The sequence below is a fragment of the Mus musculus genome, chromosome X, assembly GCF_000001635.26.
Source record: "Mus musculus strain C57BL/6J chromosome X, GRCm38.p6 C57BL/6J".
In the NCBI taxonomy this organism is placed as follows: domain Eukaryota; kingdom Metazoa; phylum Chordata; class Mammalia; order Rodentia; family Muridae; genus Mus; species Mus musculus.
The window spans coordinates 151622652-151646430 of NC_000086.7; the positions used below are offsets into that span (position 1 = coordinate 151622652).

General features: G+C 39.3%; 1 protein-coding gene across 9 annotated transcripts in view; it reads left to right on the plus strand.

Annotated features, from left to right (window-relative positions):
- Positions 1–11208, plus strand: part of Phf8 (PHD finger protein 8) — a 113219-nt gene extending 102011 nt beyond the window's left edge. For 6 of the 9 annotated variants that reach the window (XM_030251372.1, XM_006528878.4, XM_030251373.1 and 3 more), the window contains 3 exons: positions 2541–2650; positions 7499–7835; positions 8688–10423. In XM_030251372.1, coding sequence (XP_030107232.1) covers positions 2541–2650; positions 7499–7835; positions 8688–8776 — 536 coding nt within the window. In that variant the 3' untranslated portion in view covers positions 8777–10423. Of the gene's footprint in view, positions 1–2540; positions 3183–7498; positions 7836–8687 lie in introns of those variants that run through there. The other 3 variants (XM_006528875.4, NM_001113354.1, NM_177201.5) reach the window with 3 other exon arrangements.
- The last annotated feature ends 12571 nt before the right edge of the window (positions 11209–23779 follow it).

Consider the following 23779-nt stretch of genomic DNA (forward strand, 5'->3'; position numbering starts at 1 on the left):
CTCTAGAATCAGTGTTTCATAAAGACTTGCAATCTGGTGATATATTTTTTAAAGATTTATTTTATTATTATATCGAAGTACACTGTAGCTGTCTTCAGACACACCAGAAGGGGGCATCAGATCTCATTACAGATAGTTGTGAGCCACCATGTGGTTGTGGGATTTGAACTCAGGACCTTTGGAAGAGCAGACAGTGCTCTTAACCACTGAGCCATCTCTCCAGCCCGATATTTTTAGTTTTATAACTAATTCCACATTTGTAAGCTGGCATTCTTGCGTGTATATGTGTGTATTTGTCTGTCTGCCTGAGTATATTCGTGTATATTTGGATGCACATGTTTTGTTTAATGGTTTATCTTCTGTCTGACTATTCAAAACATGCTTACCTTTTAAAAAGTACATTATAGAGCCATTTGAGATGACTCAACAGGTAGAGGTACGTACCATGCCTAACAGCTTGAGTTTGATCTCCAGGACCCACTTATTAGAAGTAAAGAACTGACTCCTACAAGTTTTCTTGTAACCTTCATAGTTATGTCATGGTGACATGCACAGTGTGAGTGTGGATGTCAGAGGATTTCAGTATAAATGAGGAGATAGCTCAGTAAAGTGCTTATTTGTGCAAATATGAGAACCAGAGTTCAACAACCAGCACCCACTTAAATTATAAAACAAAAACAAAACCAACTAGCATTGATGATGGATACTTGTTATCCTAGTGCTGGGGAGGCACTTGCCCATTCATAATGGCCTATGTCTGTCATTGCTCTATCATGTGGGAGGCAAGATCTCTTGTTCTTTGCTGCTGCATACCCCTAGACTACTTGGCCCATTGTCTTCTAGTGCTACTCTTGTCTCTGCCTCCTAGCTTACTCTAGGAGTACCAGAATCACAGACAAAAGCTACTGCATCTGGCTTTATATGGGTTCTGAGAATTTGAGTTTGGATCTTCATACTTGCAAAGCAGATGCTTTACACACTGAGCCATTTCCCAAGCACCCTTGTTTTTTAAATGTTATTCTATGATTATCACTGAGGTGGGTATATGTGTGGAGGTCAAAGGATAACTTTATGGAATTGGTTCTCTCCTTTCACCTTTATGTGGATTCTAGAGAATGAACTCAAATCATCAAACTTTGTTTGGTTTTTAATGTATATGGGGCTGGTGATTGAGCCCTGGTCCTCATGCTTGCACAGAAAGCACTTTACCAAGCTGTCTTCTCAGCCCTAGCTGAGATTCGTTTGTAAAGAAAAGCTTTCTTTTTTCACTTGAATATTTGTTGCTCCTAAAAGATGCTTATTGAAAAAAATAAACAGATAGTAATATTTTTAATTCAGTACTGTTAAGGTGCTATTAAAAGTTATGCCAAGAACTTCAAGAATTCATTGTTTGGTATCTATAGAATAATAATCTTCAATAGGTAGTATGTGTTACATATCAAGTCATTTACACCAATTATAAAATCTGAGAAAGAAGAGATAGGTGGGATCAGGGAGGACCCAGATATTTTATATATGTTATTATATAGCATACTTTTGAGGGATAGGCATGTTTTAAATATGTAAAAGTAAAATATATCTGTCAGATGATGAGTCTGAGTATGGAGGGCAGGGTAATGCAATATCATACTCTGGAGGTGCAATAAGGAAGTCAATTGTCTGAAGAAGCAGAAAGTAAGGGTGTTTAGCCTGTTTTCTGCAGCTGTAATGGAATATTACAACTGACTAAATTCTAAATAAAAGACTATTTTTCTTATGGTTCTAGAAGCTGGAAGTCTAAGAGCATGATGCTGGCATGGTATAGTCCTTCGTGTTAAATTGTCCCATAAGTACAAGACGTCATATAGTAAAAGAGTAAGGGGGCTGGTGAGATGGCTCAGTGGGTAAGAGCACCCGACTGCTCTTCTGAAGGTCAGGAGTTCAAATCCCAGCAACCACATGGTGGCTCACAACCATCCGTAACGAGTTCTGACTCCCTCTTCTGGAGTGTCTGAGGACAGCTACAGTGTACTTACATATAATAAATAAATAAATCTTAAAAAAAAAAAGAAAGGAAGTCTTCCAGTGTCACCATCAGTAAGTAAAAAAAAAAAAAAAAAGTAAAAGAGTAGGAGGAAAAAAGAGAGTTGAAATACACCCCTTTTAATACCTAACCTACACCTACAATAATAGCTTTATACTATTCAGGAAAACAGCGCTATCATGACCTAATTGTGCCTCTTAAAGGTCTCCCATCTAATACTGTTGAAAAGATCATTTAAGTTTCCACAAGAATTTTGGAGGGAGTGTTTATACCATAGCAGTAGGTGAGGAAACAAGTTTGGAAAAGTAGGTAAGTCAGGAACAACAAGGACATAAAAGCACATAAACAACATTAAATGCCAGTTCAAGGAGGTTAATTTGTATTCATGTAAGCCTTGGTCATTAAATAGGACTCTGTGAAAAGCTAGAAGCAGGAAGAACAATATAACTACCTTTGGAATAGTCAGAAGTTGAAGAATATAATTGGCAAATAGATTAGCATCCTGTTTCCCTTGCAGCCCGTGTGACTCCAACCCTACCCAAGCAGGACCGTCCTGTTCGTGAGGGGACCAGAGTTGCCTCCATTGAGACAGGCTTGGCTGCAGCAGCTGCAAAGCTTGCCCAGCAGGTAAGAGTTGACACCCAGCTGGTGGCCCTGCTACTGATGACTTAGAGCCTCAAAATTCAGACCTGTAGGGTGGTAGGATCCTGCTATTATGGATAATCTTTGGTCTTTGTCTTTGGCAGTATTCCAGCCCCTCCTATATCCTTTACATCCTAGCTTTGTGGCAAGCTACTTCCATGGGTTACCTAGTTGACATGAATTAGGATGAAAAAAGAGATCAGAGAAGTGTCCTTGTTGATGTCACTTGCCCCCCCTAACTATATGTAATTCCCACAGATGGGAGTGGGTGGGGGGAGAGTCAGTTTTCTTTCCAGGCGTGGTCCCTAGTAGGTCACCCATGCCGCAATGGAGGCCCCATGCCCATGTATAATAGACAACAGTAATTTGACTTGGTGAGTTACTTTAAAAACAAAGAATATATGAAATTGGGAGGGAAACATGATTGGGGAGAATCTTTAAGGTGTTGCAGGTAGGGGAGGTAGGCATGAATATGATCAATATATATTTCATGTATGTATAAAATTCTCAAATATGTAGAAAAAAAAATGGAAAAAATCTTCAGATAGAAAAAACTAGATCTGTTATTTGCCTTCAGATTTAGTCCTGAGGAAGTGACTCAGTTGAGTACACTTAAGTTTTGAGTCACTCACCAGTTTTGGAATTTGGCCTTTTACAAAGAGCTTTTTCTTAAACCCTTTATCAAATATTATTACCTTGATCTCTAACCCCTGCTTCTCAAGAGAACAAAATTCACCATTTTTCATCCTAAAAGGTCACCTTCACTAAATCAATTTTACCTCTTAGTATTAGTTTACAATGTGCTTTAACATGTAGTTTGCTCAGAAACCCTAGGAATGTTTGGAGGTAAAGTGTTTGGTTCTTTAACAATATCACATAGCTCCTCATGCCACATCCTATAGCTTAGAGTACTATTGAGCATCTGCCTTATGTAGGTGCCCCTATGTACAGTGTCTAATATAATATTTCCAATAATCTTGTTCAATAGATGATATTTTCATCACTTTACAGGTAAAGAAAATGAGGCTCACTTAAATGACTAGTCCAGGATAAGACAGCCAGTAAAATGGAGGAGACAAGATTCAAACTCATATCCTCTAACTTCAAATTTCATGCTACTTGAGGTTTTTTTCTTTTTCTTTTTCTCTTTCTTTTTCTTTTCTTTTTCTTTTCTTTTCTTTTTTTTTTCCGAGATAGGGTTTCTCTGTATAGTCCTGGCTCTCCTGGAACTCACTCTGTAGACCAGGCTGGCCTCGAACTCAGAAATCCACCTGCCTCTGCCTCTCAAGTGCTAAGATTAAAGGCGGCTACTGCCGGGCACTACTTGAGTTTTAAAGTGAAATAAATAGTTAAATGTTTATATCTTTGAGTAATTATATCCTATTTAAGTGAAATTTAAGAACTGTTTTTCATATGATGTTCTGTAGAGCTGTAACGTTTCTGAAAAATGTCTTAGAAACAATTATTTGGAGCTAACAGAGATCAAGCAGACCAATCAAGAGATCAAGTGACTTTTCTTTGACTAAAACTTCCCCTGCCATTCATCAGTGCCACATAAGATGTAACTTTTAAATAAAGGTTTTCTGTTGCTGTAAACAAACAGATGAAAGTGTAAAAACTACTCTTAGTGCTTTCTAAGGAGTAAGTACTATTTGGGTTGATAGAAATACTTCTAAGAAGAGGCTTTAAAGTTGGGGGAGGTATTAGATGCTATTTTGTGTGTGCACGCGTGTGGTAACTAGGAAGGATTTCAGGAAAATATTATTCCTTGCTAGAGGTCATAAAGCCCTCTTTGTTTGGTCTCGAGGGACTCCTCTCTAATCTGACTACCCTCCAATGTCTATCGTTTATGCCAGCCATACCCACTACGGTGTTTACGATTTACCCCAAATTCCAAATTTATTCCAAATTGCCTTATGCCTTTATTTGCATAAAGCCATTCCTTTTGCCCATTCACTTCACCTACAATCACCTTATTTCTTTGCTCTTCATCTGTACTTCTCTATAGCATTATCACATGGTACTTATGATCATAAGGATATGTTACACTCTTTAGATGTATTTTAACTTAGTATCCTCATTTTAATAATGACACATGATAAATCAGTGTTGAAGTAAATTGAATGAGTGAATGAATGAGATTTTTCTGGATTGGAAACTTCATATTAGAAGATGAGTATAGCAGGGACACGTGGTGCACGTCTTTAATCCCAGCACTTGGGAGGCAGAGGCAGGTGGATTTCTGAGTTCAAGGCCAGCCTGGTCTACAGAGTGAGCCAGGACAACCAGGGCTACACAGAGAAACCCTGTCTTGAAAAACCAAAAAAAAAAAAAAAACAAAAGAAAGAAAAGAAAAGGAAGATAATGAGTATAAGTAAAGTTATAAAGTGGATTCTTGCCAGTCACTGGTAGCTCAGGCCTTTAATCCCAGCAAACAGGAGGCAGAGGTGAAGGCAGGCAGTTTATGCCAGCACCCACCCCCCACACTAAACAAACAAATGTATAAAAGTAACAGATTCTGGGACAGCTGCAACTGCCTTTATATAATTTCTCTTTTTCTCAGTTATTTTATGAGCTTTGATTAAGATTAAGTAAAGAGTGTGTATATATGTCCTCCTAGGAATAACACGATATAAAGTAAGGCTTAATGACATTTTCACCTTCAATCTTTATCAATATGGGTTGTCTAGCCACAAAGTAGAATACTATTAAAGTATGAATTTGGTTGGGAGCTTCCTAACAGCTTTTTCAATAGAGAACTTGGCAAGGTATAAGTGTTCTATCATAAATTAATCCACTCACCACTTACATGCAAAAGAGATTAGCAGCAAAGGTAGGGAATTTTAATCTAGATATGAAGACACAATTTATGGAGTTAGACTAGAGAACAGGAGAACAGAATTCATTCTTCTGGGTTTTATTTGTTGTTTGTTTGTTTTTGTTTTTGTTTTAAGACAAGGGCTCTCTGTGTAGCCCTGGCTGTCCTGGAATTCTCCCAGTAGATCAGACTGGCCTTGAACTCAGAGATCCATCTGCCTCTTTCTCCCAAGTTCTGTGACTAAAGGCATGCAACACCACTGCCTAGCCAGAATTCATTAATATTCATGAGAAAAGATTCCTGCTAAGACTTTGGCTGAACAGAGCAGATTCTGAAACCAGAGTTTGCATCTCAACTTGAAAATGTCATTATATCTGTAACCTTAGGAAAATAACTTAAGGCTGGAGAGATGGCTCAGCAGTTAAGAGCACTAGCTGCGTTTCCAGAGGACCCAGGTATAATTCTCAGCACCCACATGACATATCATAACTGTCTGTAACTCTAGTTCTAGGGGATCTGGCACCCTCACATACACATACATACAGGGAAAATATCAATGCTCATTTTTTTAAAAAATGGAAAATAACAGGTAAGTATAAAGTTTTTTATTTTTAGAATGGGAATATAATTATTTTTTACTATTTATTTATTTATTTATTTATTTATTTATTTATTTATTTATTTATTATGTATGCAGCAGGCCAGAAGAGGGCACCAGATGTGATTATAGGTGGTTGTCAGCCACACCATGTGGTTGCTGGGAATTGAAATCAGGACCTCTGAAAGAGCAGCCAGTGCTCTTAACCTCTGAGCTATCTCTCCAGCCTGGGAATATAACTATTAATTTTCATTCTTAAAATTATTAAATGAATAATTCAGGAGCAATGCTTGCATGTATTACTAATAATTCTCATTCCTCTGAAATTTCTCTGATAGCCATAGCCTAACAGATCTTCTGAAGGCGAGTCTAGGCTTTTGTTCCCAAGAGAAGGCTAAGGAATATAGTCATGGAGTTGGTGTGTGTGACATTTCAGAAAGTTGCATGCTGTCAGCACGTGCTCAGGGCTCCAAATGCCCATTGTCAGGTACCTACAAGATGCTGGGAGAAGTGGCACAACTTCATATTTATTCTATACAAATTGAGATATTAAATTAAATGACTTAAAAAATTGTCGAGTCTTCTGTTCAAAGAAAAAATTTGCAAAATGATTAAAAAGCTATCATAAGAAATGGAGAATAATAATTAGATACTTTATTTTATAACCACATTCTTTGATATTTTAAATAAATTTTCAGAGAAATCTTAAATTAAAAAAAATTAGATACTTTGAGTTCCTTTTACATGCTATATATTTTAATGTCATTTAAGCTTTCTAACAATTCTGAAAAGCAGGTATTACTTTACCATTTGCAGACAAGACAGCTGATATTCAGAAAGGTTAGTAACTTTAACTAAAATCATCTAATTTAGGAAATAGAAGCCTGGGTTTGAACTCACATTTACCATATTCCAAAGCTTACACGTTACTCTCAGTTCATTTTGAGAAGATTTGTAAGGTGTCTAGATACTAGATCTGACTACTTTTCTATAAGGATTTGTGTTTAAATTACTTATTATCCTTGCACTTTTGTTTTGTTATTTATAAAATGAAGAGGTTCCCCCCAACACACATAGGACTTTTATAAGAATATAGTAAATAATGTACTTAAGCTGCTGGTGTACATTAGTTATTAGGAATGCCCATAGTTCACCAGAAACAAAGTCTTCAAAATCATTTACACTTGGCACTTTACTATTAAGTGGTAGGTGATGAACTATGGGTGAATGATGTCAAAGAAATCACTGTAGACTTTGGAAGGCCTGTATTGTGTGTCCATACAAGGTGGACTTAGAGAGAATGGGGGAAAGGGGCAGGATGCAGAAACATGTTGACCATTGTCTTCTTACTTTCTGGGAAATTTTCTTTTTCTTTTTTTACTCTTTAATATCTCCACCGATTTGGCTTATATTTCAGGAGCTACAAAAGGCCCAAAAGAAGAAATATATCAAGAAGAAGCCTTTGCTGAAGGAGGTAGAACAGCCGCGCCCTCAAGATTCCAATCCCATCATGACAATGCCTGCACCAACTGTGGCTACAACACCCCAGCCTGACACCTCCTCCTCACCCCAGCCACCTCCTGAGCCTAAACAAGAGGCTCTGTCAGGAAGTCTTGCTGACCATGAGTACACTGCTCGTCCCAATGCCTTTGGCATGGCTCAGGCAAATCGCAGCACCACACCCATGGCCCCTGGAGTCTTCCTCACCCAGCGGCGCCCTTCAGTTGGTTCCCAGAGCAGTCAGGCAGGACAAGGTACATGACCCAAATGGAGATTAAAATGAGAGCTCTTAAAAGCTCCCTGGTCTAAATCTTAAGTGTTCTAGTAGTTGAGAATACCAAGAAGCCAAACTTCAGGTGCTTGGATATTGGCCTTCCAATACCTACAGCTCAATAGTCCATGAAGAGGCAATTAACTGAATTTAAATAGAAGTAATACTAGATTTAGGTTTGAAAGATTCCTCTGGTGGTCATAGTGGAATCTGGACTAGAAGTAAGTAGTCTATACATTTCATTCAGAAAGGACTGAGTAATGAAGAGATGATAAATGTGAAGAGTAGTAGGATGTGAGAAGTGATTTGATGTCGCAAGACAGAAAGATGCATGAGAGAGAAAATTCAAGCCCTTCTTTTCCTCCCATTGGCCAGAGCCCAATCCATAGTATATGGATGGATGTACTTCAAGGATACTGAGCTTGGTGTGATGTTTAGGGTCGACTAGAATAAGGGTTTTTAATGAAAGAAGGCCCTGAGCATGACATCCTCAGGGATATGGAACTATAGTCACTAACCTACTGATCAGGATAACATGAATGGCATAGAAATATATTGACCTCCTTAAAAAATTTTCTAAGGAAAGTGATTGAACCCAAAGTAAGTAATGGAAAACAACCAGAAAACTAGAACTATAGTGACTATGACTGCTGCAGCAATCAGAGAAGGAGTAGCCAAGCACATGGCACTGAATAGAAGTGGTTAAGGAGGGTTCCTTGCCTGATATGGTGTAAGGATGAAGAGCTTTGTTGAGAGAGAAAAACAAAGCATGGAGGTGTGGTATGGTGCTAAAGTTGCTCATAAAGCCTCTGTTTATTTTGACCCTTCCTTACAGGAAAGCGTCCTAAAAAGGGCCTGGCCACAGCAAAGCAGAGACTCGGCCGCATCCTGAAAATCCACAGAAATGGCAAGTTACTTCTGTGAGACGAGCCCCATCATGTCCTACTCCTTCATCCCTTCACCCCCATTGCCTTCTTCGTTGTCAACTCGGGGCACTCCTGGATCCTATGAGCCCCGGACAAGGTGCATTGTCCTGCTTTCTTGGGACTGACCAAAGGCACGGACTATCTCCAACTCCCTTTCCCACTTCCCCTATGAGTATCCTACCTTCTTTTTCCATATCCATAAATAGCAGGTAAATGGGAGACATTTCCAACTGACAAGAACCTTTTCCTGCTCCACCCACATATTTCACTTACACCTTGTCTTTATTCTTTTCCACTGCTCCTCTATATGGAAGGAATGAGGAGGAGCAACATAAAGGGAGTCTGGGCCTGTCAGTTTCCTCAGCCATGGAGTGAGAAGCCCAGTGCTCAACATTTTCTGCACCTCCAGCCCTGTCTCTAAGCCTGCCCACCTCCACCCATTCCTACCCCTTCCTCACAACCGATGGATATACCCTACCTTCATTCTTGTTCCTGATAGAAGGTTGTGGTCTTTATCTTCTTTTACCTCTTTTTCATGACAAAATGAAGAGGGTCTTTATGACCCTATTATGGGACAACTCCAGAGCTGGCCTAGAAAAGCTGACTTTATCTGTCTTTGGGGGAGGGGGAGGAGATTCCTTTTACTTTTCGAGGTGGGAAAAAGGACAGATACCCAAGCCTTTGACCATGATTGTTGCTTAGCCCACCAGAGGAAACTACTTTTGTCTGACTGCAAATGAAACCCCTATGATGATCTTCAGGAATTTGCCTGTATTTTTGAGGCCCTGTAGAACATTATCCCCATAGCTATAACTGGGTTCAAGCAGGTACAAACTCACCTCCTAGAAATCTGAAGTACCTGGCACATTGAGAACTATGGCCCCTGCCACCCCACAAAGCACAGCCTGGACCTTCTGAAGAGGGTGTGGTGAGATAACCCTGAAGGGTCATTATCAGGAACTTCCATGTTTCTTTCCCCATCTAAGCTTAGTCTAAAGAAGATTTCAGTACTAAGATCTTCACCCCTGGGACTTTCCACTTCCAGACCACAGGCCAACTATTCAAGCATAGTACAGATAGGCTATTGAAGTCTGAAGTTAGAAACAATGCCCATATGTGAAGTAGCAGATATTCTGATCCGCTTTTCTCTGCTTTCCTTTGTGATTGTCACTATTTTCCAGACAATGTCCCCACCTCCCTCTTGTCTTGCCTTACTGGCAATCTGGGCTTGATGGAGACTGCCCCTTCTGAACAACCCATTTTGGCACTGCCCAAGTGGGAGTGTCCTCTACCTTCCACTCGTCCTCATCCCAGCTTGCCTAGTGCTTCTGGGGAATTTAACAGCTATGATGCAGACCACAGGGAATTTGTGAGGCCTCTGTGTTATCTTTTATGTTTGTGGCTTATCTTTCTTTTTTCTATAGATGTATCACCTCCATCCTTGTTGGGATGGGGGGATACTTTAGCATATTTGCTTTTTCTACCTTGGGGACCCCCAGGGGCCAAGCAGTCCTCCTTTAGTCACACCAAAGGCAAAAGGCCTGGCTACCTCCCCTTTAGCACGTGAGGTCCCTATTCCCCTCCTTTCTACTCAGCTTTGCTTATCTTGGAGATTTCAAGGCAGCAGTAGGGAAGTAAGGGGAAAGCAGGAGAAGCTCCTAACCCTGTATGGGCAACTTCCTGACTAAAGACTGACTGTTGTCACCAAAAACAGGTCCCTAGCCCTTTCACCCACTAAAACTCCCTCTTGATCTTTCAATGGCAGCTAATTGCTAGCACCCTCACCCCACCCATTCCAGGCCTCTTTTCCCTCTGTTTCTTTGTTAGAAGGTTCTGTGGAGCTGAAACCCAGCCTCTAATGGGGTTTGTTTAGTTTAGTTGGGTTCTCAGAGTCTCCTGTTATTTTGTGTTGTTTCCAATGAAAAGCAAGTTTACCCTCAAAGTTATGCTTTTCCAAAGAAGCTAGTGTGTTAGTGGTGTTGTTGCTGTTGTTGCTGTTGTTGTTGTTGTTTTGTTTGTTTTGTTTTTATGTTTCAGGTTCTAAGTGAAGTGAGGTGGAGAGGAGTTGGGAATAACCAAGGTTTAGAACATGGTGAGATAGTTAACCTCTGATCTGCAATCCCCAGCAGAGAGTTGGGGTAGGATAAGAGGGCAGAGAGGATTTCTATTCACCTTTAATATATTTTTACAAAAAAGCAAACAATTTAAAAACAAACCCACCGCTTCTGTACATGTCTAAATATATTTTTAGAAGTGGGTAGGATTGTGATTTCTGATGCAGGGCCTTTTTATAAATAGGTTAGAGTAGCCTCATCCAGATTTCTCTGTTGTTTGTTCCCCTTGTTTTTTCTTATGTTGTGTTACTAATGTAATTTATATATTTTTTAGATCTCCCTTTCCTGTAGAGATAAAAGTGATTTATCTTGGCAATTTTGTTGCTTGACATTATTATTCATAGGGGGGTAGGGGGTGGTCATGTGGTGGGGGTGGTTGTGGTGGTGGTGGTGGTGGTGGTGGTGGTGGTGGTGGTGCTGATAAGGTGCAGTGTTCAGAAAGTTACTTTCCTTTTGACTATCATTCATCAATTTATAAGTGGTCATTTCCCTGGTTATTTACCAGCATTATATCTGAAATATGCATTTGGTAAGCTCCTGTTCTTAAGGACACAATTTTATACACATAAAATACTTAATTAAAAGTAAAATAGGGAGAAAATGAAAGGTACAACAATTCAGTGTTCCTTAGAAGTTCAATGAGATAGTTTTCAATCATTTTCATGAGCTACTTCTTATGAGCATATACTGAGTATACATGATAATGTGTTTCATTATGATATTCTCACACATGGATATAACACACTTTGATCATATTTACTCCCCCAATAACTCTTCATCACCCCTTTCCCACTCCTGCTAATCTTCCTCCCAGTCAGTCTCTCTTCCATTATCATCGTTTCTTTCTTTCTTAGCCACTGAGTTTAATTAGGGCTGCTTACAGAAGCATGGAAGAGAGGTTATTTACTAGAACATGAGCACCTTACCAGTGGATACCACTGGTACCTTACCACTGAAGAAAACTATCTCTTTCTCCCCAGCAACCATCAGCTGCATTCATATCCTTAGTGAGTAGTGAGACCTTGTGGTCCCCTCCTCTCTCCATGACAGAATACTGACAGCTCTAGTCCTGTGCAAGGCTTCTGCTTAGCAGCTGCTTAGAATTCAAGTGACACGGCTTTGTCTTATATGGTAGAAAACATTCCACAACAGTCCACTCCTTTCTCCAAGTTATATTCCTTCCTCTCCTCTTCCATATTATTGCTTTCACCTTATAGATGTCTCTTTATATACCCTTAGATGTATAGGTGTCTCATAGGGCTCATTTTTCAATAATCTTATTCTCAGCATGTTGACCAGTTATGAGTCCACAATAGCCCCCACGCTACTGCTCTGTGGTCTATTTTGCACTGGCTGCAGCTGTGCTCTATTTCTGTGGCTGGGAATGTTTTCTCTGATATCTACCCCAGTACTTGAGATATGTATAATCTTGATTGATTACTATGCTTAAGTGCAGTGGACAGAATATAATCATGAGAGCTAACAGGAACTATACTCTTAGTGTTTCTCGTGTATATTGACTTATTCCTTCTGTTGCTGTGGTAGAAGCCATTACCAAAAGGAACTAGGGAAGGAAAGGCTTTATTTGACTTCATGTCTGATCATAATCCATCATTAAAGAAAGCCAAGTCAGGAACCTGGAGGTTGGATCTGAAAGAGGCCATGGAGCAATGCTGCTTACTGGCTTGTTCCTGATGGTTTGCTCATCCTGCTTTCTTATACAATCCAGGACTACCTGCTCAGGGATGGTCAGTTATTAATCAGGAAAATGTACTACCTACTTACCCACTGGCCAGTCTGATGGAGGAATGTTTCTCAGTTGGGGTTCCTTCTTCCCAGATAACCCTGGCTTGTTGATGAAAAACCTACCAGCATAATTGACCCTTTGTCAGGTTGACACACAAGTATATCATTAATAAAGCATAACCATTCCTTTTTGTTTATTCCCAAGGTCTCATGTTTATCACAATATAAAACTAAGTATATTAATGTAAAAAGTCCCATAGTATTTAAATTCTCCATACTTTAGGAGTCTAAATTCTGTTTAAAATAGAGTATCAACTATGGGACCGTGTAAAATCAAAATCACAGTAAATATTTTTTTTTATTCCAAGAGGGAAGAACTTGAATAGTCACAAAAAAATAAAAGCAAGCCTAACATCAAGTAATATAACTCAAATTCTGTAGCCCAGTATTTCACATCTATGATTCAGTCACCATCTTTGGTGTCTAAAGGGCTTGTGCAGCTTCCTTTTTCGGCCTCTGTTATCCACAGCATTCCTAGCATGTCTCCTAGGTTCAGGCCAGCTCCAACCCACTCCTGCTACCTATTTCTGTCCTAGTTTGCTTTTTGTTGCTGTGATTAAGACCTTGCCTTAAAACTACTTGAGGAATAAAGTGCTCATTTCAGCTTACAGTTACAGGTAAGTGCCAGGACCAGCCTAGTTCTAGAACCTGTATTCTTAACAATCTGTTAAGCCATTTTTTAGTGATATTAGGCACTAAGTTAGAGTTAGAGTTTGCCTAGTATTTAATTTTCCTAACCCTGTGATAATTAGCCCTAGTTTTCAGTTAAAAAGACTAAATGCTGTTCCACAGTAGGATCTGCCTAATTCAGAAACTCATATTCTTCCTCTTTCACTGTAATAGAAATCTTTTTGCGTCTCAAATCCAATAATAGGTGTAGTGATTACCTGTTGTGTGTCCAAAGTGTAACACAGAGAGTTGGAGAGTTGGATCCTGAAGCAGTATTAAGAACCTTGCTGGGGGCTGGAGATATGGCTCAGCGGATAAGAGCACTGACTGCTCTTCCAAAGGTCCTGAGTTCAAATCCCAGCAACCACATGGTGGCTCACAACCATCCATAATGAGATCTGATGCCCTCTTCTGGTGTGTCTGAAGATAGCTACAGTGTACTTACATATAATAAATAAATAAATCTTAAAAAAAAACAAAAAAAAAAACAAAAAAAAACCCCTTTAAAAAAAAAAAAAAAAGAACCTTGCTTCCCGTGGGCTTTGGTGGCTCACATCTTTAATTCCAGCACCGGGAGTCAAAAATAAGCGGATCTCTGTGAGTTCCAGAACAACCAGACCTATGAAGAGAAACCTTGTCTTTAAAAAAAAAAAAAAAAAAAAAAAAAGAGCCTGTTTTCAAATCAACAACAACCTGACTAAGTTTTGTGACCAGGGGTAGGTTTCTTACTATCTGTGCTTAGAGCCAAGTATGGTGCACACTTTTAATCCCAACACTTGGAAGGCAGAGCATTAAATGCCAACCTAGTTTACATAACTAGTTCCAGGCCAAACAGAACTACATAGAGAGTCCTTGTCTCAAAACAATAATAATAAATAATAAAAATTTTAACCCAATTTAGGTTTTTTTTTAAATCTATAGATCTGGAAGGACAGTCTTTAGATATGACACCTACTGACTAAATGATTGCTTCAGTTCTCACAATCAAATTGTTACTACTAACAGAGTTTAGATTGAGAAAATTCATGTCTGGCACATAGGGAACAGTGTCTTCTGATAGAAAACAAGATTGTGGAAGGATTTTAGAACCTTTGCAGGAAAAGCAGTCTAGTTTATTTTTGTTATTGACTCCCACGATTTCTGAAAGAGTAAAGCACTGTTACCAGCTTCAAGTCAGAGAATAGAAATGAGTTTTGATCAACTCACTTTCTAGTACAAGCAAGAGATATCATCAAATAAGAGGCTTCTGTCTAAAAATGGAAGGTAGCAATTTCCCTAATTTCAGTCTTTTCTCTTTCCAGAACTGGGTTGGTGTGTAACTCTTTCTCAATGACTAATTTGGTAGAGTATCGTAGGGGGAGTGGTGCAGAAAGAAGTTTAAGCAATTTAATATAACTGGAACTGTGAACTTTTCTAGGGTGGTAGGAGTGAGCAGAATCTCTGTGAATGTGGAGTTTGATAAAGAACACATCATAATTACTTTTAGGACATAATACTTAATTTAAAACTTTGAACCATTAATGACACCATTGAAAGATGGGATGGCCCTATAACTATTAAGGAAATTTAATTTAAACTCCTATCCCCAAATCTTCAGGCTTGTTTTACTAGATAATTATAACAACATGTTTCAAAAATTAACATTTCTACACTAGTTCTTTCAGAAAATAGAAGAGTAGGTGGTGTTTTTCTCAATACATTCTGTTCAGTTAATATTGCAGTTACCTTAATCAGATAGTAAAAAAAATAAATCAATATGGGGATACACACACACACACACACACACACACACACATACATACAGACACAGGCATACATATATAGATATTCTTCATAAAATACTACCTAATAGAATTCACCAATATATTAAAAATACATCATGAATAAGTGGAGTACATCTAAGCTGCATGGTTGGTTTTGTCAAAATCACCATATAAGTAAGAAAAATGAAAAATCACATTAGCTTTGTTTTATAAATCAATGTAGAAAATAACATTCAACAAAATTTGGCATACATTCATAATAAAGAGAACTCCTTAACTAGGGGAATATCTACCTTCTCTTGGGCTTCTAAAACAAAGTACCACAGACCAAACAGCTTAAACAGTGTTCAGGGTTCCAAAGGCTGTGAAGACAGAAGAATTCCAGCATGATTGGTTCTAGTGAGGGCCATTGTTTCTTTTTGTTAATGGTCTAAATCATGCTCAGTCAATCATTGTAGTAGAGTCGCATAAATAAATTATCTTAATTACAAAAAACAAACAATCACAAACTATTGCTTTGTCATTTTACCATCTCTTAATTCTATGCAGTAATGAAAAACTACCACATTTCTATATTCATGCATATTCAAATATAAAGTAGTATGCAGGGCTGGAGAGATGGCTCAATGGTTAAGAGCACTTGTCTTTCTGAGGACCCAGATTCAGTTTACAGCATCCACACAGCATCTCAATTTAATGCCCTCTTCTGATCTTCCTGCATACTAGGCATGCATGTGGTATGCACATATACATTCAACATAAAAAAATAAAGTAATATGAGCTATATGATACAAAAAAAACTTTCTCAATTTTCATGGGCAAGGATAATGAATACTGTGTTGTAACTGTATACTGGAACAAGAGGAGAAATAAAACTGATACCATACACATTATGAGCAAACAGTACAGTTACTCAAGACTCAGCTGCAATGCCAACTAGTCCTAAGCATGGGACCAGCCCTGCAATGTGGTTGATAATACACAGTTCTTTCATTGGAAAAAAACTGATTTTTCCCTCTTTCCGCAACTATCACTTGCAAAAGCTTCTTGGCCTGGCCAGGAGTGGAAATTTGTGAGAACATCTCCTCAAGTTGGGATTTTGTCTAGGTTGAGTTTGTTCAGGACTTGCACATGATGGCATAGTCTGTTTTAAATAGAGAGAACATGAAGTTGGTTGAGTATGAAGTAGGGAGGAGTTGGGAAAGAATGTATTAAAGGGGTGTGTTAATGAAGATATTTCATAATTGTACACCCTACAGTCATACTTATTTAATCTTAAAGAATCCATTGCATGGTCCTGAAGGAATGGTTCAGGGATTAAGAGTGCTTACAGCTTTTGTTCAAGTCCTAGGTTTGTTTCCCAGCACCCACAACATTTGGTGACTCACAACCACCTATAACTCCCAACTCCTGGGCATCTTCAGGGTCTCTTCCAGCTTCCATGAATGAACACACATTCATTTTAAAGAGTTGTTGGCATGCATCCTGACAAGAATCTGACAAATGCTCATAACATAAATTATTTTAAGGGAATCAGTTGCACACACACTTACAGGAAGGATCTGGCAAGTTAATGAAAACTGCCTCATCAAACCAAGGACCTCTGCTTTTCAGTTCTGTATTCCATTGTAGCAGAATGTCAGTTGTCTAGCTTTCAGACTACTTTTTTGCTATGTCTTCACATGGTGGTTTGATAAATGGGATGAGGGTAGAACATAAGTGAGATTTTTTTATAAGGGTACTGATCCTATCTGGAGGGTCCCACCTTCATAACTTCATCTAAACCTGATTATCTTCTGAAGATCTCACCTTTTAAATCCATCACAGTATTTGGGACTTTAACAAAATGAATTTGGGAGTAGGAGTACATACACATTTAGTCCATGACAACTTCCTAAACTTGGTAAGGATCTACAAATACATAACATTTAAAATATTTCCAAGATTAGAGATAAGGGTGGCTCCCATCACTTCTTACTATAGAAGCCGAGCCAGACCAATTAGTAAAGCATAAGTAAAAGGTGTCCTTATAAGAAAGGAAGAGAGAGGCCAGGTGTGGTGGCACATGCTTTTAATCCCAGCACTTGGGAGGCAGAGGCAGGCAGATTTCTGAGTTCGAGGCCAGCCTGGTCTACAGAGTGAGTTCCAGATCAGCCAGGGCTACACGGAGAAACCCTGTCTCGAAAAAAGAAAGAAAAAAAAAAGGGAAGAAAGAGCTTTTATTTGGTGGTTGTAATCTATAAAATTTCCTGGATTTGATACATGACTTTAGAAAGGCTGCAGTATACAAAAGAACTAGTTCTCTTAACTAGAATTCTATACTTTGATGGTGAAATTTAAGTATATAAACTGTATAACTTGGGGACACACCCAAACACAAATCCCAAAATGTAATGCTTGCTTTTATAATGAAACACATATAGGTCTTATATGATGAAAAACACTGATGAAAGATTTTAAAGATCTAAACAGATTTGTGTTCATTGTTTAAAAGATATGGATATCAGTTCCTCCAAGTTGATAGATAAGCCTAATATGATTCTAATAAAAATTCCCAGCATATATTGCTAGATCGTCACAAGATTATTCTAATGACTTTGTGTAAAGGCAAAGGAACTGTAATAGCTATAGTGTGTTGAATGTTGATCTTCAAGATCTGTGTTTAAATCTCTGAAACCATATCACATTGATTTTATTTAGTAAAACATCCTTTGCAAATGTAAGCAAAAGATCAGAAGAGGAAATCATCCTGGATCATCTGAATGACCCCTAAATCTAATGAAATTTGCTTTTTAAAAAAATCAGAGGCTGACGAGATGGTTCAGTGGGGTAAGAGCACTGACTGCTCTTCCAAAGGTCCTGAGTTCAAATCCCAGCAACCACATGGTGGCTCACAACCACCTGTAATGAGATCTGACACCCTCTTCTGGTTCGTCTGAAGTCAGCTATAGTGTACCTATGTATAATAAATAAATCTTTTTTAAAAAAACATTAAAAAATCAGAAAACAGACACAAAAGACATATCCATGTTAAAGGAGCCAGAGGAGTCAAGGACACCACAAGAAAATCTACAGAATCAACTAAACTGGAGGCATAGGGGCTCATAGAGACTGAACTGCCAACCTGAGAGCGTGCATGGGACAGACCTAGGCACTGACTACATTGCCTGCCTTTGGATCCCTTTCCCCTAACTGGGCTACCTTGCCTAGCCACAATGGGAGAAAATGGACCTAGTCTTATTGCAACTTGATATGCTAAGGCTGCTTGATATCCTGGAGGCCTCCACTTTTTTGAGGAAATGGAGGAGGGGAGGGGAAAGGGAGGGACTGGGAAAAGAGGAGGGAGGGGAAGCTGTGATGGGGATGTAAAGTAAGTTAATGTTTTAAAAGCCATGTAAAAATGAAGTCAGAGATTGGGGTTAATGCAGCCACAAGACAAGGAAAACCTGCTGCCTCGGTGATCAAGACTAGTTTTAAAGGGAAAAGAAAAAGATATAAAAGGAATGAAGAAAGATTCTTTGAAGAGTGTGCAGGAGTAATTGTAATATCTATAGGAGAAACATTGACCTATGTTTGATTCCCAGAACCCACATAGTAGAAGTAGTAAACTGTTACTTCCACTTTCTAGAAAATTCAAACATCTAATACTTAAAACAAGGTTTTTTTGTTTTTCAATTTTTCATTTTGATCATACTCTTTGCCCTCCCCCAGCCTCTCCCACCTATCCAACATAACGTTCTTTCTCTGACAAAAAACAAAACAAAAGCACACATTAACATTTTGTGTTGGCCAGTTAGTTTTTAACATAAAGCCTGCCCTGGAGTGTGCTTGATATACCGTGTCACTCCATTGACTTCCTTCTCCCTGGAGGGATCAATTGCAAATCACTTCCCATTTGAGGGAGGTAGGATTTTGTACCCACTTCTCTGTCTCCATGTGGGATGTTTCCTGGTTTAAATTTGTGCAGGTCTTACACATGCTGCCATGGTCTCTAAGTTCATATGTGCATCAACCCCATTGTGTCTGAAAATCACACCACCTCTGGCTTTTAGAATCTTTCTATCCTCTCTTGCACACAGATCCTTGTACCTTGAGGAGAGGGGTATGATAAAGATAATTTAGGGCTCAGTGCTCCCAAAGTCTCTGTCTGCACATTGTGCAGTTATTTCACTTACATTCTGAAATGGGTGGACCAAATGGCTCAATTTAAGGTGCTTGAAACCAAGCCTGATGCCCTCATTTCCAGAACTCATGAGGTAGAAAGAATAAACAGATTCCCACAAGTTGTCCTCTGTTTTCCCCTTTCTGGACAATTTCAAACATATCTAATGCTTCTAATAAGTTTTTCGTATCAATGTTTAAGTGCTAAATGCACATTTTTTAAAATACCATTTCTTATTTCTCTTTTTAGGATTTATTTTTATTTTGTGTACTCATGAGTATCTACATGTATGTATGTGTACTGTGGCATGCCTAGTGCCTGTGGAGGAGAGAAGACATTGGATTTTTACAATAGTTGTGAGCTACAATGTGGGTTCTGGGAACTAAACTATGATCTGCAAAAGCACTAAGCATTCTCAACTGCTGAGCATCTTTCTTGCTGCTCTTGTTCCTTTTAGAAGTAAATGGTAATAGCTTTTTGTGAATATGGATTGTGAGGATTGAACCCAGGCACTCAAAAATACTACTCAGGCGCACTACCACTGAGCTTTACCTACACCCCAGGTTAGAAGTTTTCTAAAAAGTTTATTTCTAAGTGCATAGTTTTGAGTTTCTTCCTATATCTCTGTTTTTCATGTTAGAAATTTTTCCCATATGCCTGATAATCTATTTGAATATGTTCATTTAAATTTTGTACTAAGAGATTCATAATTTCATTTATGCTTGGTGTCCTCGATTCCAGAGATGATCTGTTTTTTTTTTCCTTGTAGGAATCTTTCTAGGGAATAGGAAATAAATATGCAAATAACATATTTTACAGAGTGTGGAGGGGATCTGGAGATCTAAGTACTTCTGAAGCACACTTTCACTTGATCTGTGTATGTAGCCCTGCAGTCACTGTCACTTTTGGAAGTAGCTGAAGTATCCCAATGGCATTTTCTCAGGAAATGGAAATTCCATTTTAAAATCCATGAAATAACAACAACAACAACAACAACAACAAAAAACCAGCCAAATTAATTTTGAAAAGAGCAAGTGACTGACTCACACTTTTCTATTTTAAGGCATGCTTTAAAGCTACAATAATGGCAAACTAGGTATAGTGGCTTATTCATGGAATTACAATACTTGAAAGATGAAGGCAGAATGATCATAATTTCAATGTGAGCTTGGGCTACATAGTCACTTCCGGGTCAGAGTGGGAGACAGAATGAATCCCGATCTCAAAATCAAAACAAATGGTGTTGTGCAGATATAAAAATAAAAATATAGACTGATCTAGAGAGTATGAACTATATTTTAATTGATTGTCAGAGAAGTTGCTAAGAAAAAGAACTGAACATTGACATTCTCATCAAATGCTTTGATAACTAGATAAATGTTTAGAAAAGAGCCAAGTTGGACCCTTAGGGGTTTCTGTTGCTATGATAAAATACCATGACCATAACAACTTGGGGATGAGAGGGGTTGTTTCAGCTTAAAACCATGAGGTCACCCTCTGTCATTAAGGAAAGTTGGAGCAGGAACCTGAAGACAGAAACTGAAGCAGAGTCCTTGGAGAAGTGCTGTCTTGCTCACATGGATTCATTAACCCAGGAGTGGCACTCCCCACACTGATCTGGGATCTCCCACATTAATCATCAATAAGGAAAATGCACCACAAGCCAATCGAGTGGGGACATTTTCTCAATTGAAGTTCTTTCTTCTAAAATGTGTCAGGTTAACATAAAACTAGCCAACACAGACATCTACCTCATACTGTAAACGAAAATTAACTAAAATAAAAACCAGGCCATGGTGGCATACACCTTTAATCCCAACACTCAGGAGGCAGAGGTAGGTGGATCTCTCTGAATTCGAGGCTAGCCTGGTCTACAGAATCCATTCCAGGACATCCAAGGCTACATAGAGAAACCCTGTTTCAAAAACCAAAGTAACAATAACAACAAAAAAACCCTAAAATATGTAATTCAGCATATGACCTAAAATATTAGTCACATGAAAACATCTGAGTAAATTGCCTTTTCACTCTGGATTTGGCAAAGGATTCTCATATGTGTCATAAAAGTCAATAGCAATGACAAAATAAATGGGACTTCATCAAAGTAACTGCATCAAAATATGAAAAAATGAAAAATAAAACTTAAAAATAGTTTTCAAGTAATATATGTAAAAATGGCATAATGCCCAGGATATATGAAGACTTTTATGATTTGACAAAGAAATTTTTCAATGAAAAGATGAACAAATGAGGGGGCAGTGGTGGTACATGCCTTTAATCCCAGCACTTGGGAGGCAGAGGCAGGCAGAGTTCAAAGCCAGGCTGGTCTATAAAGTGAGTTCCAAGACAACCAGGGCTACACAGAAATCCTAGCAGGCCCTGCACCTCACTTAGGCAGCACAGTAGAGCTGACTGTGGCTAGGGCACAAGTTAGCTGACCCTGAGGACATGAGCATGGAAGAGCTGGCCCTGCCACTTGTCTGCTGTGCTGTGACATAGACAAGGTAGAGGTGCCCTACCACCCACCCCTTGCCACCTATGGTAGGCAAGAGAGCTGGCTCTGAGATCATCAGAGCAGGGTAGTTGACCCTGTCCCTCATCTGCTGCAGCACTCAGGAGAGCAGGCCTCGCACCTCACCTGGGCAGCACAATAGGGCTGACCCAGAATGGGGCTGGGGGGTGAGCTGGCCTCTAGGGTGTGAATGTGGAAGAGTTGACCCTGAAACTTGTCTGCCTTGAAGCAGTGTGGGCAAGGGAGAGATACCCTTGCCCCTTGTCACCTACAGCAAGCCGGAGAGATGACCTTGGGGTCATGAGAGAAGGTGAGCTGTCCCTGCATGGAGGCTGCATCATATTGGAAAGTTGGCCCTGTATCTCACCTGGACATCACAGTAGAGCTGCCCCTGAAAGTGGGTTTACAGGTGAACTGGCCCCAAGGACATGAGTGCAGGAGAGCCAGTCCTGCCTCTTGTCTGTGGTTCAGTGGCACAGATAAGAGATGCCCTCGTCCACTCCCTCATCCCTTGCCAGTTATGGCAGGCAGGAGAGCTGGCCCCAGGGTAATGAGAATGGGATAACTGGCCAAGTTCTTCACTGGCTGCAGCACTCAGGAGAATGGGCCCTGCATCTCACCAGGGCAGCAGGGTAGAACTGGCTCTGGTTTCAGGAGGGCAGGGGATATTACTGGTAAACCAGCTCCAAGGGTGTAAGTGCAAGAGTGCTATTGGGCTGACCAGCGCAGATATTTCTCAAGCCCATATCCAGGGCTTTGAATTGGTCCATCCCAACATCTAACCCATGGATGAACTGCTGGAGTGCATGGAGGGTCTGGTCCTACTGATCCAAAACTACAGGATCTCAATGGCATGGGGCAATAACAGGATATCCAAGAGGAGTCTCAGTGAGGTTCCAGTATTGATAGAGTGGCCAAAGCCCCTTGTGCCAGATCATTGCAATGAACATTTGCAAGCAAAGAAGTGTGGACAAAAGATTATGCTGTGATGTAAAAATGACAAAGGACCAATAAAAATACAGAACAAGACAAAACAAAGAAAAAATGAAGATCCATTTACCCCAAAATTAGTCTACAAGGACATGAAAACATGTTCAATATGATTAGCTAGTATGGAAATGAAAGTCAAAACTGCAATGACTTGGCACTCCACATTGTACCAGATCAAGTGGACAAGATCAGTTAGCATTCCAGTATGAAACAGTAATTGGAGTTCATTACAAAAAAATGTGTAGGACATAAGGATGGGAGGGAGACTGGAAGAAAGGGTTGGGGAGGATATGATATACATTCTATACATATATGATTTTGTGAAGAAATGTTATTTAAAAGTGGGGAAGAAAACTGTGTAGCTGGGCAGTGGTGGTGCACACCTTTAATCCCAGCACTTGGGAGGCAGAGGCAGGTGGATTTCTGAGTTTGAGGCCAGCCTGGTCTACAGAGTGAGTTCCAGGACAGCCAGGGCTAAACAGAGAAACCCTGTCTCGAAAACAAAACAAAACAAACAACAAAAAGACCTCTGTGTGTGTGTGTGTGTGTGTGTGTGTGTGTGTGTGTGTGTGTGTGTGTGTGACCAATCATGTACTTCTCAACACACTTCAGCATGTTTTGGGCATCCAGCAGTGCCAAAAGTGCTTCTGCTAAGGTCACAAATGACAAGTTAGTATTATCTCATGTATCTTCATTAGTATTTGATACGTTGTTTCTCTGGTTTTGAACACATAGCTTTAAAATCTTTCACAACCTATTTCAGGCTTTTGGGCAGAAACATTTGCCATCATTACCTGTGAAAATTCTTCACATATTTCTCCTAATCCTCCTCTTTTTCTTCCTAATCTTATTACCTATGCAATCTCACAGGCACCTATAAAACTAAGAACAACTTGTGAACTGATGAAAAAGTGCTCATAAGTAATAAAGAAAAATAGACTGGAGAGATGGATCAACCATTAAAAGTTAAGTCTCACAAGCTGTA